General features: G+C 46.4%; 1 protein-coding gene across 1 annotated transcript in view; it reads left to right on the top strand.

The window, feature by feature from the left end:
• The window catches only part of nxn (nucleoredoxin), a 249,401-nt gene that overhangs the window by 192,904 nt on the left and 30,082 nt on the right, over positions 1-26,415 (top strand). The window contains exons 2-3 of the mRNA XM_059655233.1: positions 500-600; positions 7,384-7,490. Coding sequence (XP_059511216.1) covers positions 500-600; positions 7,384-7,490 — 208 coding nt within the window. The remainder of the gene's footprint in view (positions 1-499; positions 601-7,383; positions 7,491-26,415) is intronic.

Genomic DNA, 26,415 nt, shown 5'->3' with positions numbered 1-26,415 from the left:
GAAACAATTCTGCCGAGTAAAACTCAAAAACGCCGTGAACCGGCTGCTCCACTTTTACACCTTAATGACTGTGCGACGCTGCTTCGGCGAACCACACTGTCAAAACCACTTCAAGTACTCACTTTGAAAACGAAAACATACAACAGGGTCAGTGCCTTTGGGAAGTACATTAGAGAGAGGGCCTGAGGAGGAAGGGATTTGATTGGATTTGAACATGTTCCAGCAACAATGCGAAACCCTTTGAGAAATACCCGCCAGGTCAGTCCCTCCAATGGGCCTAATTAATATAATGAAAACACAAGACCCCAGGACAAGGCGGTGTGTTTGCCAGATGTTGGGAGTTACAAAAAATGTTACAAAATAAGAGGATAAGTGAGGTGTATTAGTGCGGTGGAAGTGTTTTTAATTATTACCATGCTGTAAGAAAGCGTGTGGCGTTTTGGTGTGGAAGACAAGAGTACCATCTGCTTGCGGTATAATCCTCTCCTTTCGAATACAGTGCCCCCCTTGCCGAAGCCTCACCCGGGTTCTCGTGGAGACGTATCGAAAAATCAAAGAGATGGGACAGAAGTTTGAGATTGTTTTTGTCAGCGCTGACAGGTAAAGTAGATTCCGTTCTCTCTGGTCGGGTCAGTGTTAAATCTCTTCCAGCAGCATGGCTCCTTCCGTGACATCCTATTTGGTTGACCGTGTTTCTGCCTGGGCGGCACTCTCGTGGGGCTTCAGCAGCTTGCAATTTTTCAGAGAAAGGTTGTGAGTGACGCTTTACGCATCCAAAATCCTTTTAGACCCAAACCGTACAGCAGGTTGTGATTTCACATTCTGGCTTTCGCTCTTGAACTGCCATCAGAGCAGCCATCAGCCAACCTTCCCTTCGAATCGAATAGACCCTACAACTTAGAGGCTTCCATTCTCGTGACCTACACAATGTGACCCTTCATGCTTCCAATGCAACGCCATTTAAACACGTCTTCACTATTAACTGGTATCTCTGTCAAGCTAAGAGACCCGGACATCATTTATTTACCCATGATGCAATAGGGTGAGTAAACAAGCCTTTCCATATCTCCAGGCCTAAGAAATTCAAGCCGGTCAAACAGAAAGACCTGGAACATTTGAGATGAGATCGAAATTGGGTCTTTTCTCCAAAGCAACATACCCAACCTTAGCGACAGAGTTAAGGTCAACATTTGGGACAGGGTTAGGGTTAGTTTATTGACTGCCTCACCCATTGGTCACAGTTTCTCTTTGTTCACTCAATACTATTCCTTCATGAATCCAAAGATGTCTGTCACATCTCCCTTTAGTTTCCTCAGCTGTGAGAGGAGCCTCTGTGGTCTATCCATCAGCCAATGCATTGTTCTCCCATTGACAGTTTCAATTAAAACTCATTGCTTAATGTTTAGAATTTTCAATTTATTTGGAAGCGCTGCAGTGTCAGGATTCCTGGCCAGCTTAGGAAGGCCAGTCATGTATGAACTCTTGTTGTACAGTCCCGCAGAACTTGTTTATCAATTGGTAGAAGACCTAATGCTTACTCGACTCAAAACTTTGGCTGCCACCAACTCCATCTCATATGTGTATTACTACCATGACAGGAATTTATTGATCTTGAGAATGTGGTAGTGAATGAGTCATATAGCACAGAAACAGACCCTTCAGCCCAACTGCCCATGCTGACCATAATTCCAGAATAAACTAGTCCCAGCTGCCTCCGCTTGGCCCATATCCCTCCAAACATTTTTTATTCATGTACTTATCCAAATATCTTTAAAATGTTGTAGCTGTACCAGCATCCAGCACTTCCTCTGCAAGTTCGTTCCACACATGAACCACTCTGTGTGTAAAAAGAAGTTGCCCCTCATGTCCTTTCTCAATCTGTTTCATCTCACCTTAAAAACATGCCTTTTTGACTTGAAATCCCCCACCCTAGGGAAAAACACCTGCCCTTCAACTCATCTAAACCCCTCATGAATCTATAAACCTCTACATGGTCACCCCTCAATCTCCTGTGGTCCAGTGAAAAACAGTCCCAGCCTATCTCTATAACTCAAACCCTCCATTCCCAGCAATGTCCTGGAAAATCTTTCCTGAACCCTCTCCAGCTTAATAATACCTTTCCTATAACTAGGTGGCCTGAACTGGACGCAGTATTCCAGAAGAAGCCTCACTACCATGCTGCACACCCTCAACATGCCTTCTAATAGACTATGATCATATCACCCCACTATGTGAGAGCAGACTGTTCAGCCCATACAAACCCTCTGATTGGCATCCCCCCCATCACTGTAACCCTGCATTTCTCCATGGCCAAGCCACCTAGCCTGCACATCTTTGGACTGTGGGAGGAGACCAGAGTGCCTGTACGAAACCCACACAGATATGGGGAGAATGTGCAAACTGCACACAGACAGTCACCCGAGGGTGGAATCGAACCCGGGTCCCTGGCGCGGTGAGGCAGCAGTGCTAACCACTGAGCCACCTGACTCCTATACTCAAAGGTCTGAGCAATGAAGGCAAGCATGCTAAACGCCCTTTTAACCACCCTGTCTACATGCGATGCAAACCTCAAAGAATTATACACCTGGACCCCTAGGTCACTCTGTTCAAAAACACTAGCCACCTTTAATGGTGCTGTTGGTTTGCCCATAGTGCTGTTGTCAAGGGAACTTGACCATTTTGATCCAGGGATGTGGGGCTGCAAAGGCAATATGCATTCAAGGTGTGAAATACAGAGGGGAACGTGGAAGTGCTGATGTTCCTGTATGCCTGTGACCCTTGACGTTGCAGGTCATGTGTAATCCCGTTGCCCAGCCCATTGTGTGTGAGAAGGAGAGCCAGCAAGGGTAGACTGAGAGAAAAAAAATGCCTGTTACCTGTGTTCGACATTTTCGTGAAAGCAAGCCATAGATCAGAATTGGGGGTGGCATTAGGCCAACACTGGTCCTCACATTCTTTTGCAAGTATTTATAACCAGTGACTTTAATTATAAACATAAGCTTTTTCCTGTGTTGGACAGCTTTGAGATAACTTGGCAGCTGTTGAACAACCGACATGCTTATTAAATGTCAGGTTTCAGCCTGCCTTGTGTTGTGTTGCATGTGTAAATCATTGGGATTTTGACTTTCCCTTGTAAGGCCTACATGCCAGAAGGACTAGTTGTTTGCCAGTAAAAGGAGAAGGAAGAGGCTAAAGACAATGAAAAAGAACAAGACCCATCTTGTTACACAGCAGTTTTCCTCCCTGACCTGACCACTTAGTCCCTGGCACTTAGAGACTTCAGTTCTTGCAGTCCACAAATTGCCGATTCTGCACCAATTAGACACGCTGTCACTATTAGCTTGTATCTCTGTCAAGCGGAGAGACCCTGACAGGATTTATCTACCCATGAAGCAGCAGGTTGAGTAAACAATCCCTTCCAAATCTCCAGGCCCAACAAATTCAAGCCTGTCAAGCTGGTGAGTAGAAACACACAGATAGGACCGGGTCGTCGAAGCTTAAGTACTCGTGGGCTACTTCTTTCCCAAGGGCTACACTTGACTGAGCCTATAAGCAGCAGCTCTGCGCATAACATCCAGTGGTGTCGTGATAATGTCGTTGGACTAGTTATCCACATCACTTGGTTAATGTTCTGAGGATGGTCCCACCACAACAGATGGTGAAATCTGAGCCCAGTAGCAATTTGGAATATGAAGAGCTAGCCTGCTCTAATGTTGATTGTTGTAAAACCCCATCTGGTTCAACTTTAGGGAAGGAAATCTGCTGTCCTTATCTGTCTGGCCTACATGTGACTCTGGACCTGCAACAAGGTCATTGACTCTCAAGCTGTCATCTGGGCAATTGTGCACATCCCATGAATTACAAAAAGCTAACACACAGCCCTGTGTCAACAAAGTGTGGGGCTGGATGAACACAGCAGACGTTTTGTGCATAAGCTTTTGTGCTCCTGAGATGCTGCTTAGTCTGCTGTGTTCATCCAGCTCCACACTTCGTTATCTCGGATTCTCCAGCATCTGCAGTTCCTGTTATCTCTGGATAGGCTGGGACTTCTTTTTTACTGGAGCATGGGAGGTTGAGGAGTGATCACGTAGAGGTTTATAAAATCACGAGGGGCATTGATAAGCTGAATAGCAAGGGTCTTTTCCGAAGGGTGTGGAGGTTCAGACTAGAGGGCATATTTCTAAGGTGAGAGGAGAAAGATTTTTAAAAATGGGCCTAAGGGGGCAATTTATTACATTGAGAATGGTTTGTGTGTGGACTGACCTTCCAGAGGAAGAGGTGGATACCAAAACAATTACAACATTTAAAAGACGTTTGGATAAGTACATGAATAGGCAAGGTTTGGAGGGATATGGACCAAGTGCAGGCAGGTGGGACTAGTTTAGTTTCGGATTATGGTTGGCATGGACTGTTTGGACCGAAGGGCCTGATAGCATGCTGTATGACTCTGTGACAAAAGGCTGGATGGTTGGCAGGAGAGATTACACATTAATAGAGATGATAGTACAAGATAAAAGCAGGATGGTCATGTGACAGGAAACAATGTTACTGAAGAAAAATACTTGCAGGGGCTCGAAATATGAATTAAAAACAGAAAAGTAAGACCATAAGACATAGGAGTGGAAGTAAGGCCATTTGGCCCATCAAGTCCACTCCGCCATTTAATTTTGGCTGATGGGCATTTCAACTCCACTTCCCTGCACTCTCCCCGTAGCCCTTGATTCCTTGCGAGATCAAGAAATTATCAATCTCTGCCTTGAAGACATTTAACGTCCCGGCCTCCACTGCGCTCCGTGGCAATGAATTCCACAGGCCCACTACTCTCTGGCTGAAGAGATGTCTCCTCATTTCAGTTTTAAATTTACCCCCTCTAATTCTAAGGCTGTGCCCACAGGTCCTAGTCTCCCTGCCTAACGGAAACAACTTCCTAGCGTCTGCCCCTTCTAAGTTATGCATTATCTTGTAAGTTTCTATTAGATCTCCCCTCAACCTTCTAAACTCTAATGAGTACAATCCCAGGATCCTTAGCCATTCATCGTACGTTAAACCTACCATTGCAGGGATCATCCGTGTGAATCTCCGCGTGTGAATCTCCGCTGGACACGCTCCAGGGCTAGTATGTCCTTCCTGAGGTGTGGGGCCCAAAATTGGACACAGTATTCTAAATGGGGCCTAACTAGAGCTTTATAAAGCCTCAGAAGCACATCCCTGCTTTTATATTCCAACCCTCTAGAGATAAATGACAACATTACATTCGCTTTCGTAACCACGGACTCTACCTGCAAGTTAACTTTCTGCAGCCTCCCCACCTCCTCATTACTACCTACCTGTCCACCTATCTTTGTATCATTGGCAAACATCGCCAGAATGCCCCCGGTCCCTTCATCCAGATCATTAATATATAAAGTGAACAGCTGCAGCCCCAACACTGAACCCTGTGGGACACCACTTGTCACCGGTTGCCATTCCGAAAAAGAGCCTTTTATCCCAACTCTCTGCCTTCTGTCAGACAGCCAATCCTCAATCCAAGCCAGTAGCTCAGCTCGAACACCATGAGCCCTCACCTTGCTCGGCAGCCTCCTGTGAGGCACCATATCAAAGGCCTTTTGGAAGTCTAGATAGATAGCATCCACTAGGTTTCCCTGGTCTAACATACTTGTTACCTCTTCAAAGAATTCTAACAGGTTTGTCAGGCACGACCTCCCCTTACTAAATCTATGCTGACTTGTTCTAATCTGACCCTGCGCTTCCAAGAATTTAGAAATCTCATCCTTAACGATGGATTCTAGAATTTTACCAACAACCGAGATTGGGCTAATCGGCCTATAATTTTCCATCTTTTGTCTTGATCCTTTCTTAAAGAAGGGGGTTACAACAGTGATTTTCCAATCATCTGGGACTTTCCCTGACTCCAGTGACTTTTGAAAGATCACAACCAAAGCCTCCGCTGTTTCCTGAGCCACCTCCCTCAGAACTCTAGGATGTAGCCCATCGGGGCCAGGAGATATATCAATTTTTAGACCTTTTAGCTTTTCTAGCACTTTCTCTTTTGTAATGCCTACCGTACTCAACTCTGCCCCCTGACTGCAAAGCCTGCAAATACTCAGCAGGTCAGGCAGCACCTGTGGACAGAGGAATAGAATGAATGTTACAGGTCGATCTTTTGCCAGAACTGGTCAAGGTAAATAAGCTATAGTAGTATAATAATAATTTCCTGGAAAACTGAAATGAGAACTGAAAGCGCTGGAGAAATTCAGACAGAGAGAGAGAGAGAGAGAATCCAATATGGCCTTTCTTCAGCGCTCAGTTTCACTGCCAGACCTGCTGAGGTTCTCTGGCATTTTGCGCCCTTTTAAAATAAAGAAGTTGTATTGCTGAGAGTGACGTGTCTAGAACCTCATGATTTGCTGTCTCCAATTGTCTCATGTCAGTGGCTGTGCTGACAGAAGAGCTGAAGAGGAAAGGTCACTAGGCAGGGAGTGCCCTGTTTTAAGCTGGAGAAGTTGGAGAGGGCCTGGCATCGCTCTCCATCCCAAGTCCAGTATTCAGTGTCACTGCTAAATACATTGCTGGCAGTCTGATGGGGCTTTGAAAGATGGTCAGCGCCGCTTAAATGAATAAATACCGGGAAGGAGAGGCAGGAGGTGGGTGTGCACCGTTTTGTGGCACATGCCTTTACCTCCAGCCATCAGCTTTCATGTCCCCAGCACTGGTTGCTTTGTCGGAGGGGAGTGATGAGTAAAGTGCTGTGAGGGAAGGGATAATGATGATGGCAACGGCTGGAAAAGGAGGAAAACCCTCACAGGGAGCGTGGGAGAGGGTCATAGAGCCCCCTAACGCTTGGAAAGAGGCCATTCAGCCCATCGAGTCTGCACCAAACCTTTGAAAAGCATCCTACACAGACCAGTGGTGGTTTTAACATCTGCTGCCTCTTGAGTTGCTTGGTTGGGCATCACGGTGGCTCAGTGGTTAGCACTGCTGTCTTACAGCGTCAGGGACCCTGGGTTCATATTCTAGCCTTGGATGACTGTCTGTGTGGAGTTTGCACATTCTCCCTGTGTCTGCGTGGGCTTTCTCCGGGTGCTCCAGTTTCCTCCCACAGTCCAAAGAGTGCAGGTGAGGTGGATTGGCCATGCTAAATTGCCCGCAGTGTTCAGGGATGTGTAGATTAGGTGTGTTATAGGGGGATGGGTTTGGGTGGGATGCTCTGAGGTTCAGTGTGAACTTGTTGGGCTGAAGGGCCCGTTTCCACACTGTAGGGATCTCAAGATTCTGTGATCTCCAGCCAGATCATAGCTCCACCCCCCAACCCCATGCGCTAACTCATAACGGTTTGTAAAAAATACAAGAATGTTTCAGTGCTGCCATTCTTTCCCCCCTCAGGTCAGAAGAATCCTTTAAACAGTATTTTAACGAGATGCCTTGGTTAGCTGTACCATACACTGATGAAGCCAGGAGGTCACGGCTCAACTGGAATTTTAGCATACAAGGTACTTGTAGAAAACCTGTTTACCATAATCCCCACGGGAACTCTTTTCCGGTCTGATATTGCGTTGTTTAAATTGTTTTTCACTTTTCTCGAATGTCCATTCAACTGAACATATGTGGAAGAGCTGCTGTATGGTTTGCTATGGGAATCCCAAGGTTCAGAATGTTAATGCCACACACATCATGCTTTTGAACACAAAATGTGCAGCAGTTATGTTTCAAACTGCACAGAGAGTTTGCTTCAGTTTGTCTTTGTCCCGTAGTCGGCCAGCTGGTGTAGAGTGGGGTAATCAATGAATAGAACTCCTGGCTCCCTCATTGTAGCTGCCAGTGTGCATTTGGAGTAGAAGTATCTCTTAATGGGTTCCATCTTGGGGGAGGTGATGGCCTAGTGGTGTTATCACCAGATTGCCTATCCTGGGGACCCAGGTTCAAATCTTACCAGAGATGCTGGAATTTGAATTCAATGCGAATCTGAAATTAGGACTCTAATGCTGATTGTTGGGGGGAAAACCCATCTGGTTCACTAATGCCCTTTAGGGAAGGAAGTTAGCCTACATGTGACTCCAGACCCACAGCATTGACTCTTAACTGCCCTCTGGGCAATTAACGCAGGGCCAGCCAGAGATGCTGTCTTTCCATAAATGAATAAAAATACTGGCTCATAACACAGGAATGAGAGGGATCCATCAAGCATGTTCCTTCTTGAGAGTCGCACCAAACGTAAAACTCTATTCTTCTCTTCATGAATGCTGCCAGATGAGCTGAGTTGCCGCAGTACGGTCTGTATTTTTGTTCCATCATTCAGTTGGGTATAGCCTGGTCATTATTTTAACCCCGTAGGCCCACCTTGGCATCATGCCCCTGAATATCCTGTGCCCAAGGAAAATCTGTCAATCTCAGTCTTACTGGTCACAATTAACCCAGCTTCAACAAATGTCTGGGGAGAGAATATTCCAGATTTTTACTGGCTTTGGTTTGAAAAAGTGCTTTGTGATATCACTCCTAAAGGCCCTAGCTCTAATCTTAAACTCTCATTTCCCTCCCTCCTCCAGTTGGAGTCCAGCCGAACTCTGCCCAGCTTTAGCATCCCTCCCCCACCCCTTTATATTCCAGCCCACTGGCGTCGAAGATGTACTTGTAATTATGTGTTCTTTAGATATTGGTCATTGCTTTTCTTACAACCTATATCAGGAGCAGCAAGCAGGAGGTGAGGTCCTCAGTGTTCGGTGGGGTTGGGGTTGGGGTTTAGTGTCAATTTGAGGAAGACAGGTGACAGCCAAGTCACAGAGAGAATCTAACTCTCACTCCTTGATGGTCAGTATCATTAGCATTAGCATTGCTGAATACCCTGATATCAACATCCTGGGAGCTCATCAAACTGGCCAGAAACTGAACTGGACCAACCGTATCAATACAAGACTAGGTCCAAGGCCAGGAATACTGCAGCAAATAACTCCACTCCTGACTCCCCAAAGCCTGCCCACCATCTACAAGGCACAAGCCAGGAGTGAGATGGAATACCCGCCACTTGCCCTGGATGGGTGCGGCTTCAATGACGCTCAGAAGGCAAATGCAATGTTGGAACCGCATGTTCACAGTCTCCCAGCACATCACAGTGTTAGCAATGATATGGCATTGGGCTCAGCGCACGAAAGAAGCAACCGCGAGTGTGTGTTTCCGGCAGAATGTAGTCCGGCAATCTGATGTACGAAGCTACATGCGGTGAGAAGGGGAATGGTGGGCGGGGGTCTGACCTGTGACATGGTGAAACTGTTTCAACCCTCTGACAAAATGCAATTGAAGTTAGGTCAGTGATCACCAAAGTTTCAGATCAAAGCATTTGATCGCTCTCTAAAATGGGCAGGAAATAGCCTTCCAGTGAGATGGGAGTGACTCATGATCTCGGTCAGAAATGCTTTGATCATTAGTTGCTGGCTCATGCAGATGATAAACCCTGGTATGGACTTTTTCGACTGAAAGACCAGTGTTTTGTTTGTGCTCTGAGTGCGGTGTAAACCTAACGCCATTTTTCGGGCAAGGGGGTGGGCAGAGAGCGAGAACCAACCACAGGAAGCTAATTGGCAGCAGTGGGAGACTTGTCTGTTCTTGTTTGGAACACTTTGATTGAAAATATTTTGTTTCCATGTGCCAGCAGAAGAATCCTACTGACCTCCTGACTTTTGCACCTAAAATTCTGTACCTTGTACGGCTCATACAGGAATGCGGAGAAGTTTGGGGTGGGGTGGGATGGGAAATTACCTTGCCATGCAGCTCCCCTCCATGTCAACCCCAAATCCCAGATCCACAAGCCCCTCTGAGTCTGTACTGTTCCATGTTCACAAAAACTTGGGGGGAGTATGTTGCCAAGATGAGGCAGATACCAGGCTAATGGGAGGGCTACATCCTCTCCACTGTGTGTAAAAGCTTGGTCTCAGCTGTGACACACTCTCTCCGCTGTTGTACATGGTGCATTCCCAGAACCCAAGCTGTTGCGGTCACCTGAACCATCTTCCATATCGTCTGGAGGTCTCAGATGGACCATGTTTTCAGAGACACCATGTACACAACTTTGGATAAAGGTTGGGGCTGTGGGGGCAAGGGGGCATGATCGTACCCAAAGCTGTCCTCATCCTGATGGAGTCTACCTGTATGTGTGGCTGCATCCAGTCGGGTGTAGACCCTCAGTACACAAGCACCAAGTGTCACTATGTCTTGAGGGCCTACCTGTCCCCAGATTTACAAAAGGATGGACCCGACCCTTTGTGCCACAGAACACTACAAGTAGTTCCACCATTCCATGTCACCTGTCCTTCGTGGAAATATTTTTACAGGAAAACACCTTTGACCTCAAATCCAACAGGAAGTGGTCAGCACATGGCATCCCCGAGACCCCCGAGGGAAAAGGAGAGGGTGGATCCTGTCATGTTGTTCCCTGAACAGACTGTCAAAGTCATTTGGCAGACTGCCTCATCACTAGGACTTTCCAACCAGACATCGCTTGGCTGGTGGTGAGAAGCACAGTACCTGTGAGATCCATCATGTACACCCCAGACTCTCGCAGCCACCTCACGCTGCCCTCAAAGGGGGCTGAGACCATCACACATCTCCTGCTGGGATGTGCCTTTACAGAGAAAGCCTGGAGGAAGATACAGTGGTTCCTGAGCAGCTCCATGACACAGGACTCTGTGCTCTATGACCCATTCCCAGGATGCACGCCGAGACTAACACCAACTGTGCCTGGGGGACCATCAACGCAGGGAAAGACACTCTTTGGTCTGCCTGAAACCTGTGGTCTTCCAGAGCAAGGAGTTGACCCTGACAGTAAGTTGCAGACAGGCACCTGCCAAGTTCCAGGACTATGTGCTGAGGGATGCACTAAAGCTTGGGGCAGCTGCTGCCGAGGGGCAGTGGAGAATGATCACTGTCTGATGTCTTCCTGCTGAAGGCAAAGGGGGGCCTGTTCAGTTATTGGACCCTCCTGCTGCCTCAAAATGAACATAAATAGTTTCTGGCAGATGTAGGAAGGGTCTTTGTTATTTTTTGCATCTGAGAAATGTCAAAATTCCAATGTTTTGTTTGCTTTCTTTCTCTCTGCAAAAACTGTACATATTTAGTTCAAATCTTTGTATGTACTTACACAGGAGTTTTATTAATAAAGTATAGTTTTGAAGTAAAAGTGAAGTTCCATGTTACTGAGGAGGTTTACTAGATGCCACTGGGGATGAAGCCGTGTCTATTGGAATGAGAAGGTTAAGACCAGAAGAAGTGGGAGCAGAGGGGGGTGTTGCTCTGCCTCTTTAGAAAGGCCGGGTTATGGTTAGCCCCTCACCCTGCTTTTGTACGTGACCTTGAAAAGTATCTCCACCTCAGGTACCTGCCTAATGGTCCCTTTTAAAGTTACTCACGGAGTCGGTCTGACATTCACTCAGAGCGAAGGCCACAAATCTCCATCAAAAGACAAAGAGTATTTTCCTCTACCCTTTCTAATACCAATCATTGCAAACCATTGTTCCCTGTTTACTCCATCAATATCTCTCGTCATCTTGCAAATCTGGATGACATAGCCTCTCAACAGCCGCCCGTGGGTTATTAAGTATATTCAAAGTTGAGGTAGATGTTTAATGAGTAAAAGAATCAAGGGTAATAGGGATAAAGCAGGGTGATGGAGTTAAGGATTATCAGATCAGCCATGACCTCATTGAATCAGACCCAATGGGCTGAATGGCCTACTTCAACTCTTACTTCATATGGTCTTAATCTTCTCCCATCAAAGGGGAAATGTCAGATCTCTTCCAGGACTGAACTCCTTCATGTTGACATCCTGGTTAAACCTCCTCAGTGTCCTTTTAAAGGCCTTTCTATCTCTTCCTCAGTGTCTGCCCTAAATTTTCCACACTTCCCCAGTTTGAGGCCCGCCCCGTGATTTGTATAGCTCCAACATGATTGCTTTGCTCCTCTTTTCTCGTGGCTCTGTTTATCGATGCAGCATTGTGGGCACTTGTCCAGGTGTCGTTATGTAATTGGCTGCTAAATACCCCATTTCCACATGCCCCATTGGCCAAATTCTGACTTGGGACGCTGATATTCTGTGATGGAAATAAAGGGTGGCGGTTCACCCAGCCCCACCCAGGGTATGGGTCATGACCATAAATTCGCAGTTCAGAGTAATTCCAAAATGAATTTACTTTCATTCGTTGAATCCCTACAGTGTGGAAACAGGCTCTTCGGCCCAACAAGTCCACACTGACCCTCAGAGCATCCCACCCAGACCCATCCCCCTATAACCCACCTAATCTACGCCCTCCACGAACAATTTAGCACGGCCAATCCACATAGCCTGCACATCTTTGGACTGTGGGAGAAAACCGGAGCACCCGGAGGAAACCCACGCAGACACGTGGAGAATGTGCAAACTCCAAACTAGTATTGTGGATACTATTGTCTCATCACTGCAAGATACGGATTACAGTAAATCACCCTGTTCCCTGGCCAATGTCTCTGTCTCAGGTTTGCTGCAGTGCTCCAGCAAAGTTCAATGCAAGCTGGTAGAATAAAACCTCGCTTTCTGCTTGAGGAACCTGCAGCCCTCTGGGCTCAGTGTCGAGTTCAATAACTTCGGGGCTTGAGCTCTCCCCTGTCCGAGCCCCCGCCCCCAAACACCAGGCCATGTTATCACACAGCCTGCCATTACACACAACCCATTGTGAGCCACTAACAGTCCTCGTTAACAGCCGCAAAAACAGAAGTTGCTGGAAAATCTCAGCAGGTCTGGCAGCATCTGTGGGGAAAAAAAATCAGAGTTAACGTTTCGGATCTGGTGACCCTTTCTCAGAAATCGTTACTAGCTATTTAGCCTCCTAGCCGGATTGTAAACCATTCCTCTGTCTGTCCAACTATTCTTTTCTCTCTTTGGGCTCGACCCCGTCTCGTGTTTACTCCTGACACCCACCCAATCGTCTGCTCGTAAACCAACATTTCTAGTGTTGTGGAGTAGATCTGTAGCTCGGGTTGTGGGTGTTGAGGTTGGTTGGCTCGCTCAGCTGGTTTGTTGTTCCGCAGATGTTTCATTACAGCGCTTGGTAACATCCTCAGTGCAGCCTCCGATGAAGAGTCGGTGTGTTTTCCTGCCTGGTTTTTAAACTCAGGGGTCTGTCGCGATGGATTGCCTCACTTCCAGGTTTCCTCTGTAGTGGAATGTATATGGGGTCAAGTTCAATGTGTTTATTAATAGCATGCATTGTGGAGTGCCAGGCTTCCAGGAATTCTCATGCTTGTCTCTGCCGAGCCTGTCCCAGGATCTCGGTGTTGTCCCAGTCGAAGTCGTGGTTCTCCTTGTCCATGTGGATTGAGATGAGTGAGTATTGGTTGTATCTTTTTGTAGCCAGTTGGTGCTCATGTACTCTTGAATGGACAGCCAGAGACTTTTTCCTAGGGTGGAGGTGGCTATTACAAGGGGGCATAGTTTTAATGTGAGTGGAGGTAGATATAGGGGAGATGTCAGAGGTAGGTTCTTTACTCAGAGAGTGGTAGGGACGTGGAATGCATTGCCGGAGAGGGGTAGTAGAGTCGGCCTCGTTAGGGGCATTTAAGCTGCTATTAGATAGGCATATGGATGATAGTATAAGGTAGGGGTGGAGGTTAGATAGACCTTAGGTTTAGGGTAAAAGTTCAGCACAACATTGTGGGCCAAAGGGCCTGTACTGTTCTATATTCTACGTTCTAGATGTGTATGGATCGAGGAGAGTGCGAAAGTGATTTAGAAGAGTGGTTCCAGGGATGAGAAATGGCAGTTTTGAGGATGGAGGCGGGGACTCTTCTCCCTGGACACAGGAAGGCTGACAGGAGAGCTGACTGTGGTTTTCAAAACTATGATCAGAGCTGGACAGAGTCGATAGAGGAGAAACTGTTCCCAAGAGGGCATAGCTTTAAAATGACCGTGGAAGCAAGCAAGGGTGAAGTGAGGAGAGCTTTCTCACAAAGTGAGTAGCTTGGAGCATGGAAATGCAATGCCTGGAAATGTGATGGAGTCAAGTTCAATGGGGGAGCTCAAGAGGGGCAGTGCATGGTTATATAGAAATGGTGTGAAGGGATTTGGGGAAAAGGCAGGAGATCGGCATTAGGTGACAATGTCTGTTTGGAGAGCGGGTACAGGCACAAAGGGTGAATAATTTGTCTGTGCACTGTAACATCCCCCCTGTGACCCTGGGGGCTTGGGACCTGGAAACAATCCTGATGTTGGAGTCAGGAACCCAGAACAAACTCCAGCCCCAGAAGTCTAGAGCAGTCCCATATCACTGCTGAACTGTAAGTAACAGTGAGTCTAAACTTTCCCTGTAAATCCCTGAAATTTTAATAATCCATACCAGAGATTTATTTTAAAGTGCTGTAATTGAAGCATGAAATCCAGGAGGCGATTTTCCTGGTTCACAGCCAGAGACTTGTTAAGACCCTGTGGAGAATTGGAATATTTTCTATTTGAGGCCAGTGTGTTACGGAAATGACGAAGAAGTCATGGAGGGTGCTGTTCTGAGAAGTCACATGCATTGCTGCTGAGAATTTTCAGATAAACTGCTGCAGTGTCTAGCCACCATTCTTAATGCTGTCTTTTTAAATTAACAAATGTGTAAAATCTTGTAACCTGCTACAAGCAATGGGCTGAATGCAGCCCAAGAAAGCCCTGGGCTATCCTGCTTCATTTATCTTGGGATAGTGTTGGTCATGAGTAGAGTGGTTGACTGCACAGAAAGAGACAAGTCAAGATGACAGGATGTAGAGCTGGATGAACACAGCAGGCCAAGCAGCATCAGAGGAGCAGGAAGGCTGGCGTTTCAGGCTTAGACCCTTCATCCCGTTTCTGATGAAGGGTCTAGGCCCGAAACATCAGCCTTCCTGCTCCTCTGAGGCTGCTTGGCCTGCTATGTTCATCCAGCTCTACACCTTGTTGCCTCAGATTCTCCAGTATCTACAGTTCCTGCTATCTCTGATACAAGAGACAATTCGATCCTTCTAGCTTGTCCTGGCTGTCTACGAAGAGCAATCCCTCTCTAGGCGGCTTACCCAATTCCATTTGAAAGCCCCCTGCCATATTCTCAGGTGGCATACCATAAGACCATAAGGCATAGGAGCAGAAATTAGGCCATTCTGCCCATCATGCCTGCCCCTCCATTCGATCATGGCCGGTAAGTTCCTCAGCCCCAGTCTCTTGCTTTCTCCCCATAACCCTTGATCCCCTTGATAATCAAGAACCTATCTATCTCAGTCTTAAATGTACTCAGTGGCCAGGCCTCCACAGCCTTCCGTGGCAGTGAATTCCATAGATTCATCACTTTCTGGCTGAAGAAGTTTCTCCTTATCTCCATTCTAAAGGGTCTTCCCTTTATTCTAAGGCTGTGCCCTCAGGTCCTAGTCTGTCTGACCAATGTAAGCATCTTCCCAATATCCACTGTGTTCAGGCCATTCACTATTCTGAAAGTTTCAATTAGATCCCCTCTCATCCTTCTAAACTCCAACGAGTATTGTCCCAGAGTCCTCAAACATTCCTCATAAGTTAAGCCTGCCATTCCTGGGACCATAACCATGCCACACATCTGGATCCGAACCGCTCACTGCCTCCATTCCCTCTAATCTCTCCAGCTTTCGAATTCCAGGCACAACAGTGGCTGGATAAACCTGGAGTGAAGGTGTCAACTCCTGGATCACCGTGCATGGACCTTCAGTGAGGCCGTACCGCTCAGAGGGGGGGTTGCCCACTGCGTGAGAAAGATTTCCCTTGTGTCACCTTTGCTTTGTTCAATGCCAATTGCCTTAACTCACTGGCATCGGGTTCCTCACCCTCCCCATGGGCAGCAGTTCCCCCAATCCTCTGCATGTGCTCGAATCTCCTCTCCATTGCACCTCTTGTTTAGCCTTCTCTAAAAGAGAGGGTGGGCCTGGATTAGGTATCTAAACCCCAGAGCAGGGTGATTAACTGGGGAAGGATCAGCTCAGGGGAGGTGATGGCCTAGAGGTAGTACCACCAGGCCATCAGTCAGTAATGTTATGGGGACCCAGGTTTAAGTCCCACCACGGTAGACGGTGGAATTTAAATTCAATCAAAGAAACCTGGGATTAAGAACCTAATAATGATCATGAAACCATTGTCAATGGTTAAGGGAGTGGTGGGGGGAGAAAATGTCTGGTCCTTGAGGGAAGAAAATCTGCCATCCTTACCTGGTCTGGCCTACGTGTGACTCCAGACCCCTCAGCAATGTGATATAACAAGGTGTGGAGCTGGATGGACACAGCAGGCCAAGCAGCATCAGAGGAGCAGGAAAGCTGATGTTTTGGGTCGAGACCCTCAGCAATGTAGTTAACTCTCAACTGCACTCAAGGCAATTATGGGCGGGCAGTAAATACTGGCCTGGCTAGTGAGGCCCCCACCCCATTAATCATTTAAAAATAAATGACCCTGTGATTTTGGAGGAGGGAGTAGCTCCTGAGCTGAAACTGATACAGTGAGGCCTCTGCGGTCAGGCGTACATATCTGTTCAGACTTTTTCTGGGTTTTTATTTCTGGATTTTTGTCCGTTTTCCCAAATCATTTGGACTGATCCTAACAAGCCAGTTGTTTTATCAGGCACCTTTACAGCTGCTGAGAGCAAACTAGGGTACTGGCCTCACTCAGAAGGAGCGGGAGAGATTTACCAGGATGTGCCCTGGGCCGGAGAGTTTAAGCTATGAAGAGAGTTTGGACAGACTGGGATTGTTTTGCTTGGAGCAGGGGAGACTGAGGGGGTACATGATTGAGATGTTTAAAATCCTGAGGGGCGTGGACACGGTTAACAGTAAGAAACTTCTCCCCATGTTGGTGGGATCAGTAACTGGGGGCATCGATTTTAAGAAAGGTGCAGGAGGTTTAGAGAAGATTTGAGGATTTTTTTTCCCACCTAGAAGATGATGCGAATCTGGAACTCACTCCCTGTAAGGGGTGTCAGAGACAGAAACCCTTATAATTGTGAAGAAATATTTAGATGTGCACTTGCAATGCCGAGGTACATAAGGCTGTGGGCCAAGAACTGGAAAATGGGATTACAGTAGTTAGATGGTTGTATTTGACTGGGGAAAGGTCAGAGGAGGAGGGTGGAACTTATGGATTGGTCTTCATAGAATCATAGACTCCCTACAGCATGGAAAGAGCTTTAGTCTGTGCCAAGCCTCCGAAGTGCTTCTCACCCCACCCTACCCTCACATTCATGCTTTGTAACCTGTTCCTAATTATGGAGCTCAAGGTCAACATGACACCCCATGATCCCAGAAATCACCTTCACATTTCCTGATGGGATGACATGTACAACTGTTGTTTCCAGAATTTGAATTAGGATGGACATCAAACTGAAATTGGACAGTAAGATCAAACACTGAATGCATGTCATCTCTGAGACAAAGCAAGTATTTGGAAGCTGTGAGAATGAAGCTGTTGTTGTGTTTGACAACTAATACTTGCCTCATCTCTTCTCCTTTGGCAGGTCTGTATATTCATCTTTAAGCCACCAGGTCAGTTCCAATGCTTAAAGAATTTGAGGCTTCAATTTCATTTCTCTTCCCACCCACATCTCTCCAAACTGTCAACCTGGAACTGTTGAACCTTCAGTTTGCATTCTCTGTTGAAGCTCTTGCTGTGAACTCAGAGAGCATGCCGCTGTCCCTCAGTGTGTAGGTCAGCTTGAAGTGTGCTGCAACATCAAGCCCCATTGGGACTGCCTTTTGGTGGTCCTTCGCAAACAGATGGTCAGCCAGCTGATACATCGCTGATTCATTAAATTGTCAGAGATTAGATATCGAGATGGTCACTGTGGACAGGTGGCTTTTTGAAGTTGGATTATGTCTGAAGTTACTGATATTACATTGCAGGCACTGGCTCTGTGCAAGAACTACATCAACAAGTTGTTAAACTAATCTTTATTCCAAACAGACAAATAACTTGCAGGTTTCTACACTGTTGGCTTTGAGCCATGAGTTGTGGGCTGCTAGTTATCTATGCTGTTTGTTTTTCACTAGACTTTCAGCATGGTAATTGCTGGCCATTCCTCCAGTTGCCTGCACCCTCTCTAAGCCTCTCAGCACCTCTGCTCATGTTGGACACTGATTAAAACCTTAACTGTTTGGTCACGCATCCCAGTTTTGTGGCGGTTTTCGTTTGGTAACACACTCAGGCATTTTTAAGATTGGATAGACATTGTCCCAAAAATGGCAGCCCGATGCCAGGTTAAATTTTGGGATTGTTCATGGGCCATTTTGGGTGAAGACAGGTTGGCTCAGGTCAAGGGTTACCAGAACTTTAGGAAATGATGGGCACCACACCACACGAATGCAGCTCCTAGCTGAATTGTCCAGGTATTTATTTTAATCAACACGAATTGATTTTAAACATGTCTGGTTTTTGGATGATAATGGCATTTTTTTTATTTTCCAGCTGCATTTGAGATACTAACCATTAAGTGAGAGATGTTATTGCATCAGCACCCACATTTCAATGGATTGTTCTCAACTTTGAAAACTATCCTTTGGTCCAGATAGCAGACGTTGGTTGAGATAGCAGGGATGGGACCAAATGAAATATTTGCAGGGATAGCATGGGCCAGGGCTACCAATGAGTATAAACTACAAGCAAACAGTTGCACATTGAAATGTGTTGCTTTATTTTTTTTGGTGTACATGTGCAAATGGTTTCAGTCATTTACAGTGATTGTATCACTTAGCTGTAAACTTGGCTGAAATCAGGAGAAATTGGAAATTCAGGACTTTTTCTTGCTGCTGTGTGATGTAGTTCTTTGGAAGAACCAATGCTTGCCTCCGTTGTAGGTGTGCAGCCATATCATTGGTTCTTATTTTCACTATATTTGTGACATTAATGGGGTTGACCTCAATGACTACTTACATAGGTGGACCTTAAATTCCTTACAAACTAGCGTACACCTTTGTCTGACCACATTTAAGTGGATGTAACAAAACCCTGGTATTAAATAGAGGACCCAAGTCATAACCTGCCAGCAGATGTTTTTCACGTGCACAATCTTTTAGGAAGGGTTCACCTTTAAGGACTGTACATGCTGTGTGTACACAACAGTGCAACTGTGACCGAGGCTTAGTCTGCTGTGAGATTTGTATGTGTGCCAAACAGACACACTCACACCCGTACGCACATCGACTATTTTACACAAAAACACACACACACACACACACACACACACACACACACACACAGTCACACGTACCCACACCCTCACACACACAGTCACAGTCACACACACACATGTTCTCACACACACCCTCACACACATGTTCTCACACACACACACGTTCTCACACACAAACACTCTCACACACAAACACCCTCACACACACACACCCTCACACACACACAAACAGCCTCACACACACACACACACCCTCACACAAACACACCCTCTCACACACATAGAACAGTACAGCACAGAACAGGCCCTTCAGCCCACAATGTTGTGCCGACCATTGATCCTCATGTATGCACCCTCAAATTTCTGTGACCATATACATGTCCATCAGTCTCTTAAATGACCCCAATGACCTTGCTTCCACAACTGCTGCTGGCGACGCATTCCATGCTCTCACAACTCTCTGCGTAAAGAACCTGCCTCTGACATCCCCTCTATACTTTCCACCAACCAGCTTAAAACTATGACCCCTCGTGCTAGCCATTTCTGCCCTGGGAAATAGTCTCTGGCTATCAACTCTATCTCTGCCTCTCATTATCTTGTATACCTCAATTAGGTCCCCTCTCCTCCTTTTCTCCAATGAAAAGAGACCGAGCTCAGTCAACCTCTCTTCATAAGATAAGCCCTCCAGTCCAGGCAGCATCCTGGTAAACCTCCTCTGAACCCTCTCCAAAGCATCCACATCTTTCCTATAATAGGGCGCCCAGAACTGGACGCAGTATTCCAAGTGCGGTCTAACCAAAGTTTTATAGAGCTGCAACAAGATCTCACGACTCTTAAACTCAATCCCCCTGTTAATGAAAGCCAAAACACCATATGCTTTCTTAACAACCCTGTCCACTTGGGTGGCCATTTTAAGGGATCTATGTATCTGCACACCAAGATCCCTCTGTTCCTCCACGCTGCCAAGAATCCTATCCTTAATCCTGTACTCAGCTTTCAAATTCGACCTTCCAAAATGCATCACCTCGCATTTATCCAGGTTGAACTCCATCTGCCACCTCTCAGCCCATCTCTGCATCCTGTCAATGTCCCGCTGCAGCCTACAACAGCCCTCTACACTGTCAACGACACCTCCGACCTTTGTGTCGTCTGCAAACTTGCTGACCCATCCTTCAATCCCCTCATCCAAGTCATTAATAATTCTGCGGAAGGGCCACCAGACCTGAAACGTTAACTCTAGATTTTCCTTCACAGATGCTGCCAGATCTGCTGAGCTTTTCCAGCAATTTCTGTTTTTGTTCCTGATTTACAGCGTCCACAGTTCTTTCGGTTTTTATTTAGGTTGTGTTGTAGGTGTATAAGGTGCTGGTGAGGCCACAGTTCTGAGCAGGCATGAGGGGCCAGATGGCCCACACCTGCTCCTAGTTCTGTTCTTATAACCCACAGGGTTAATCAACACCTGATGAGCAATTATTGGATCATTAACATGTGAATGTTGTCAGTTGATTATCAGATGAGTCAGAAGTTTTTGAGTTCAATCTGAGCGTGGGGCTTAAACGAAATATTTGGCCCGGGACTCCAGATGAGTGTTGAGAGAGTTGGAGGTACCTCCATTGAGACGTTGAACCAAAGCACAGTGTGCTGACTAAGTCTGATTTTAAAGATCCGATAGTGTGACTTTGAAGCAGAACTGTAGTTCTCGCTAGCACTCTGAAGGATCTTATTGAACACCTGAAACAGATTATCCGGTCATTTCTCTCACTGTCATTTGTGGGATATCATAGCTCATTTAAAATGCAGGCCCTGTTGTAAAGTCGAGAACATGGCAACTAATTTGCACTCAGCAGACATGTTAATGACAAGAGAATCTGTTTCCGTCATGTTGTTTGAGACGCAGATGTTGACCAGGATGCCAGAGTACTCCCCTCTTCCTTTCCAGAATTCTCCTTTTTCAGACGGTTGTTAATTTTATGAACTCCTTGCCACAGAGAGCTTGGGGCGGCGGGGGGTGGGGGGGGGGGTGCGGTGGGGTGCGTGGGTTGGAGTCCTGGTGGATATTTGTGGCTGAGACAGATTCTTGGTCAGTCGGGGAATCGAGGATTACGGGGAAATGCAGGAAAGTGGATGTTAGGGATGTCAGATCAGCCATGATCCTGTTGAATGGCAGAGCATGATGGAGAGCTGAATGGCCACCTCCTGTTCCTAATTCTTATGGTCTCATGGGATCACTTCCATCCAGCTGAGAGGTAAGACAGGGCCTCTTAAGATCTGGTCTGGAAAACCACCTCTGACAGAGTAGCACTGCCTTAGCACTGCAGTTGTCGGCTGATCTCATTGTGCTCACTTGACTTAATATTGAGCTCAACTGCTTCAGATGGTAAAACCCACTCCCCTTCCTTTTAATTTTACTTGCTGCATTCTCTCTCACCATGTCCTCTGTCTCTGCCCCCCACCCCAGTAGGAGGTAACACAGCGTGCAGCTGGAGGAACACAGCAGGCCAGGCAGCTTCAGAGGAGCAGGAAAGCTGACGTTTCGGGTCAGGACCCTTCTTCAGAAAAACCCCCAGCCTGGTAGGACTGTCTTCCGGTCTGGCAGTCGCTCGCACCATTGTCCTGCCGTTCTCAGTTAAACTGCACTATCAATATCCTTTCTCCCCCAGCACTCCCTTCCTCCCCACCCCCAACTATAGCATAAATGTGTGCCCTCTCCACACCTCACATCAGCCCTAATGAAGGGTCACCTGGACTCGAAGCATTCGCTTGCTCTCTCTCCGTGGATGCTCCCTGGCACGCTGCGATTGCCAGTATCAGAGACAATGGGAACTGCAGATGCTGGAGAATCCAGGATAATGAAATGTGAAGCTGGATGAACACAGCAGGCCCAGCAGCATCTCAGGAGCACAAAAGCTTGCCAGTATCCATCGTTTTTAGTAGAGACTCCAGCATCTGCAGTATTTTGCTCCTTCATTGGGTTCACATCCTGGAGTGGGGTTTCGAAGCCATAACCTTTTGACTCAAAGGCAAGTGCACAACCCGCTCGGCCAAAACCGATGCATAAATCAGCATTTGCTCGTCATTTTCCTTAAATGGAACCACTAAATCCTCAGCTCCTATCATCCATCTCGATAGGATTATGGTAAGACTGTGCTGTAAAGAAATGCTTAATAACTCCGACTGTTCTGCATGTGGTTTTGAAACATAGTTTCCCAGTTTGGAAGCTTACGAGTTTAACTTTGCCAGGGGGACGGAGCAGTCTGAAGATGAAGTGCTCCAGATTTTGCTTTCTCTCGGTACAATGAGAGACTGGCCAGTAAAAGGATGATTTTTTTTTTCCTTTGGACTTGTAGCCTGCTGTGTATTTCAAGGCATTTATAACAGAGACCACATTTCAAAAACACTTCATTGGCCGCATCCTCAGGTTGCGAAATTGCCTGCATCAATGTGAGTTCTTTTTAACCAGAAGGTTTTAGTTAACGTGTGTGGGTAAACGCTGCTCCAGCCATTCACCACACGCCTGCCCCCTGCTGGTGTAATAGAGTCACAGACCTATTAATCTGCAGTCCGTCTGGCATTTGCAAGGGCACTTAATGCCCGCCCCATTTGCCACTCAGTAAGTGGTGCTGAGCTGCTTTTGTGAATGCAACTGAATGGGCTATGAGCAATCAATCATATTTCTGTGGTTCTGAAATCAAGTATAGGCCAGGCAGGACAATGTAGCCAGCAGGAAACATAGCAGCCAGTTTGTGTACAGCAAGCACTAATGAACTACATGGAAAACTGGAAGTTATTGAACTGTTTGGACACTTTCTGGATTAGGAGGTTGTACCAAGGAGAAAAAAACTTTTCATTTCCTGGATAAGAGGTCAACAGATTAATGTGGCAAAAAGTCAAGGAAAGCAGCCTAGTAAAGCCTTTAGGGAGATAACAGATTGCCTTGAATTGCTGGAAAAAATACTGGACTACTGTTGATGGTTGCCTAACAATGTTTTCTGGTCTTCAGTTCTGCTTCATCAACCTAAGGAATCAGATAGAAGAAAAACTTTGAAAGCGGCAGTAAGACTGAAAGGCTTTCTCACCTTCACTTAGTTGAAGTAACTGGGGACCTGATCAAAATTTACACATCTCAGTATTTTGAATATATTATAAACCCTGAAGTTTGACCTCTTTCGAAAGACTTGGAACTAACTTCATTTCCATCCAAAGCGAAATTTGTTTGGAAGATCTTCTAGCAATCTACACCTGTCAACTATTCAATTTTTGTCAACAAGAAGCCTGAAGTACGATGAGAACACATTAAACTCTGTCATTTCTGTTCAGACTGTTGGGGCCAATAAGAGTGTCTTACCTTTTGAAGCCTTTTTTTTAAAGACATTATCTCAGCACTGACTTTGTTATCTTTGTGTGTGTGTGTGTGTGTGTGTGTGTGTGTGTGTGTGTGTGTGTGTGTGTGTGTGTATTTGTGTGTTGTGCATGTGTTTGTGTGTTGCATGTGTGTGTTGTGTGCGCATGCGCACGCGCACATCTATTTTGGGGATTGAAAAGAGATAAAGTTCCAATTGTGGATTATAGCTGCGATGTATTTCTAAAACCAAGAAATGTGATGAAAGCCTTGTTTATTCTGGATAACAATAGGAAAACAGTTAGCCCTGTTGGTGATGAAGTCAAAATAAGTTAAAGAGCCCTTGTGTTACGAAGACCGTAGGACTGTTCTGTAATTGGAGAGACGTGACTGGTGGTGGTTTAACCTGAGGGTCACCACACCTCAGGTGAGGGGAGAGGTTGAGAAGGAGAGTCCATCATGGTAACACCAGCTGGTGTGGGCATTGGACCCATGCTGTTGGCATCGCAGTGCGTAGCAAGCCAGCCGTTCAGTGAACTGAGCTAAATAGCTAATAGTTCAATCAGTGAGGTAACGGGGCTTGATAAGCTGTGCATTCCACCCATCCCAGCTATAACAACCTCACCTCTCAAACTTCATGATTCAGAGAGGCGAGCGCACTCCCTGCTGACCCAGGATGACATCTACAGCAACAACAATTGCTCCCAGGTGGCCTCAAATTCACCCCCCGCCATTGTGCCTATCACCCCCTTGTTTGTGAATGGCAGTCAACATTGCGTCCTTTTGAAAGTTTGAACCATTGTGCCCTGGATGCGTTTGAATTAAAGCTGTGTACTTGTAATTCAAATTATTGTAGTTCTAATTGTCAGACTGGAAGAGAATATGCCAGCAAACTTTTAATGGTCACTTAAAGTTGATTTACGATTCTGTCTGAGTTTGATTTAAAGCAGCAGCAATAATGGTGATGCGCTTTAAACAGAATCCTCTTAAACAGTCACTCTGGTGTTAAATCATTTTGGCTGTGAGAGGCAGCGACTAAACAGAGAATTCACTTTGTATCTGGAACTGTCACGTTGCTGCTGCTCTAATGAGGTCTCAGTGGCATGAACTTCAGTCTTGCTCATCTGCTGTGCATATTTACTCAACCAGTGTTTTGGCTCTGGCCCGTTAGTTTTACATATGTCTGTAACATTAACATTAGCATATTAAATTATATTATGAGGACTCCCATCCCCGCCTAGCTCCCTGTGCCATCTCCATCCCTCTCTCATTCCATTTAATGCTGGAGTGACGGACAGTTCATCAAACAAACCGAAATGAGAAGAAATGCAACTCTTTGTATCTTTACAGGATCCTGCGAATGTAAGTATGTAGAAATTCAAAGAACTGCAGATGCTGGAAATCAGAAACAATAAAAACAGAAATTGCTGGGAAAACTCTGCAGGTCTGGCAGCATCTGTGGAGAGAGAAAGCAGAGTTAAGATTTTGTGCCCAGTGATCCTTCCTCAGAACTTTGGCGCATGTTTGAAGAAATTGTTGGTGCCATAACTGCACATTCCCCAGTGGTGGTATTTCGTAGCATCCCTGCAGTATGTAAGCAGGCTGCTTGGCCCATCTGGTGCACACTGATCTGATGCAGGACATCGGAGCACCCGGAGGAAACCCACGCAGACACGGGGAGAACGTGCAAACTCCACACAGGCAGTTGCCAGAGGCTAGAATTGAACCTGGGTCCCTGCTGCTGTGAGGCTGCAGTGCTAATCGCTGAGCCACTGTGCTGTCCGACGGTCACTTTTTAACTTTTTTTTTAGCTTTTATTTTCTAGGAGCATTTATTAAAAAAAATGTGAGTTCTCTGTCTGTTTCTCCCTCACCCTTCCCCCTTCAATTCTTGTCTCAGTGTCTCCCCCATTGACTGGAAGTGTAGCAGAGGGTGGGTCTGTATGAGGTGGTTCCTGAGCTTTAAGACCTTGCAGTGTTAACTGCCTTAATCATCTGTGTATCACCAGTCTGGTACCAGGACTGCATGGATTCAGTTGTTAGGACTGGACGTGTAACAGTTCCAGCACAAAAGTAGGCCTTTTGGCCCATCATTCTGACTGTTCTCATATGAGCGATTCACCTGGTTCTTTGCTCCTGCTTTCTTTCCCCTGTACCCTTGAACACATTTCCCCTTTGGATTTTTCTTTTCCATTCATGGGATGCTGGCCAGATTTTATTGCCCAGAGGGCAGTTAAGTGTGAGCCACATTGCTGTGGGTCTGGAGTCACACGTAGGCCAGACCAGTAACCATTGCCTTTCAGTGCCTACATGGGCGCCATTATGTCATTTTCCTTTATGTAAAGATATTTTCTTTTACTGAATTCACATTTCCTCCACCTACCACAGTGCGATTTGAACCCGTGTCCCCAGACCATTAGCCTGGATTACTAGTCTGGTTCACTAAGCCAGCACCTCTCACAGTACCTACATCTCCAGGGTATTAGACCAGGGCCTCTGGATTCCCAGACCAGTAATAGTGATCCACTTCTCTTTTCAAATCCATAATTGAATGTGCCCCCGCCATATTCTAAGGAAGTGTTTCCCTGGTCCAAGTCCATCCTTATGTAAAAATGTTTGCCCACATTGCTGCTTGTGCTAGTTGCATGAAATCAGTGGCACCAATTCTCAATTTCTCCACTGATGGAGACCAGCTTCACCCGTTACCCCGCTCTGTTGGGGGAGCCTAGGACAAGGAGAGATCGCCTTAAAATGATCCCAGCCATTTGGGTGCGATATGAGGAAGCATCTCTTCACGTGAATATGGCTCTCTCTCTCCCCCCCTCCCTCCCTCCTATAAAACTGTTGAGGCAGCAAGAGAGGGTGAGGGTTAGGCTGGGGAACAAGAGAAATCTGGATGTGAGTTTGCTCG

The sequence above is a fragment of the Stegostoma tigrinum genome, chromosome 27, assembly GCF_030684315.1.
Source record: "Stegostoma tigrinum isolate sSteTig4 chromosome 27, sSteTig4.hap1, whole genome shotgun sequence".
Classification (NCBI taxonomy): Eukaryota; Metazoa; Chordata; class Chondrichthyes; order Orectolobiformes; family Stegostomatidae; genus Stegostoma; species Stegostoma tigrinum.
The sequence above is the reverse complement of the archived record's forward strand: the minus strand, read 5'-3'. Positions and strand labels throughout refer to the sequence as shown.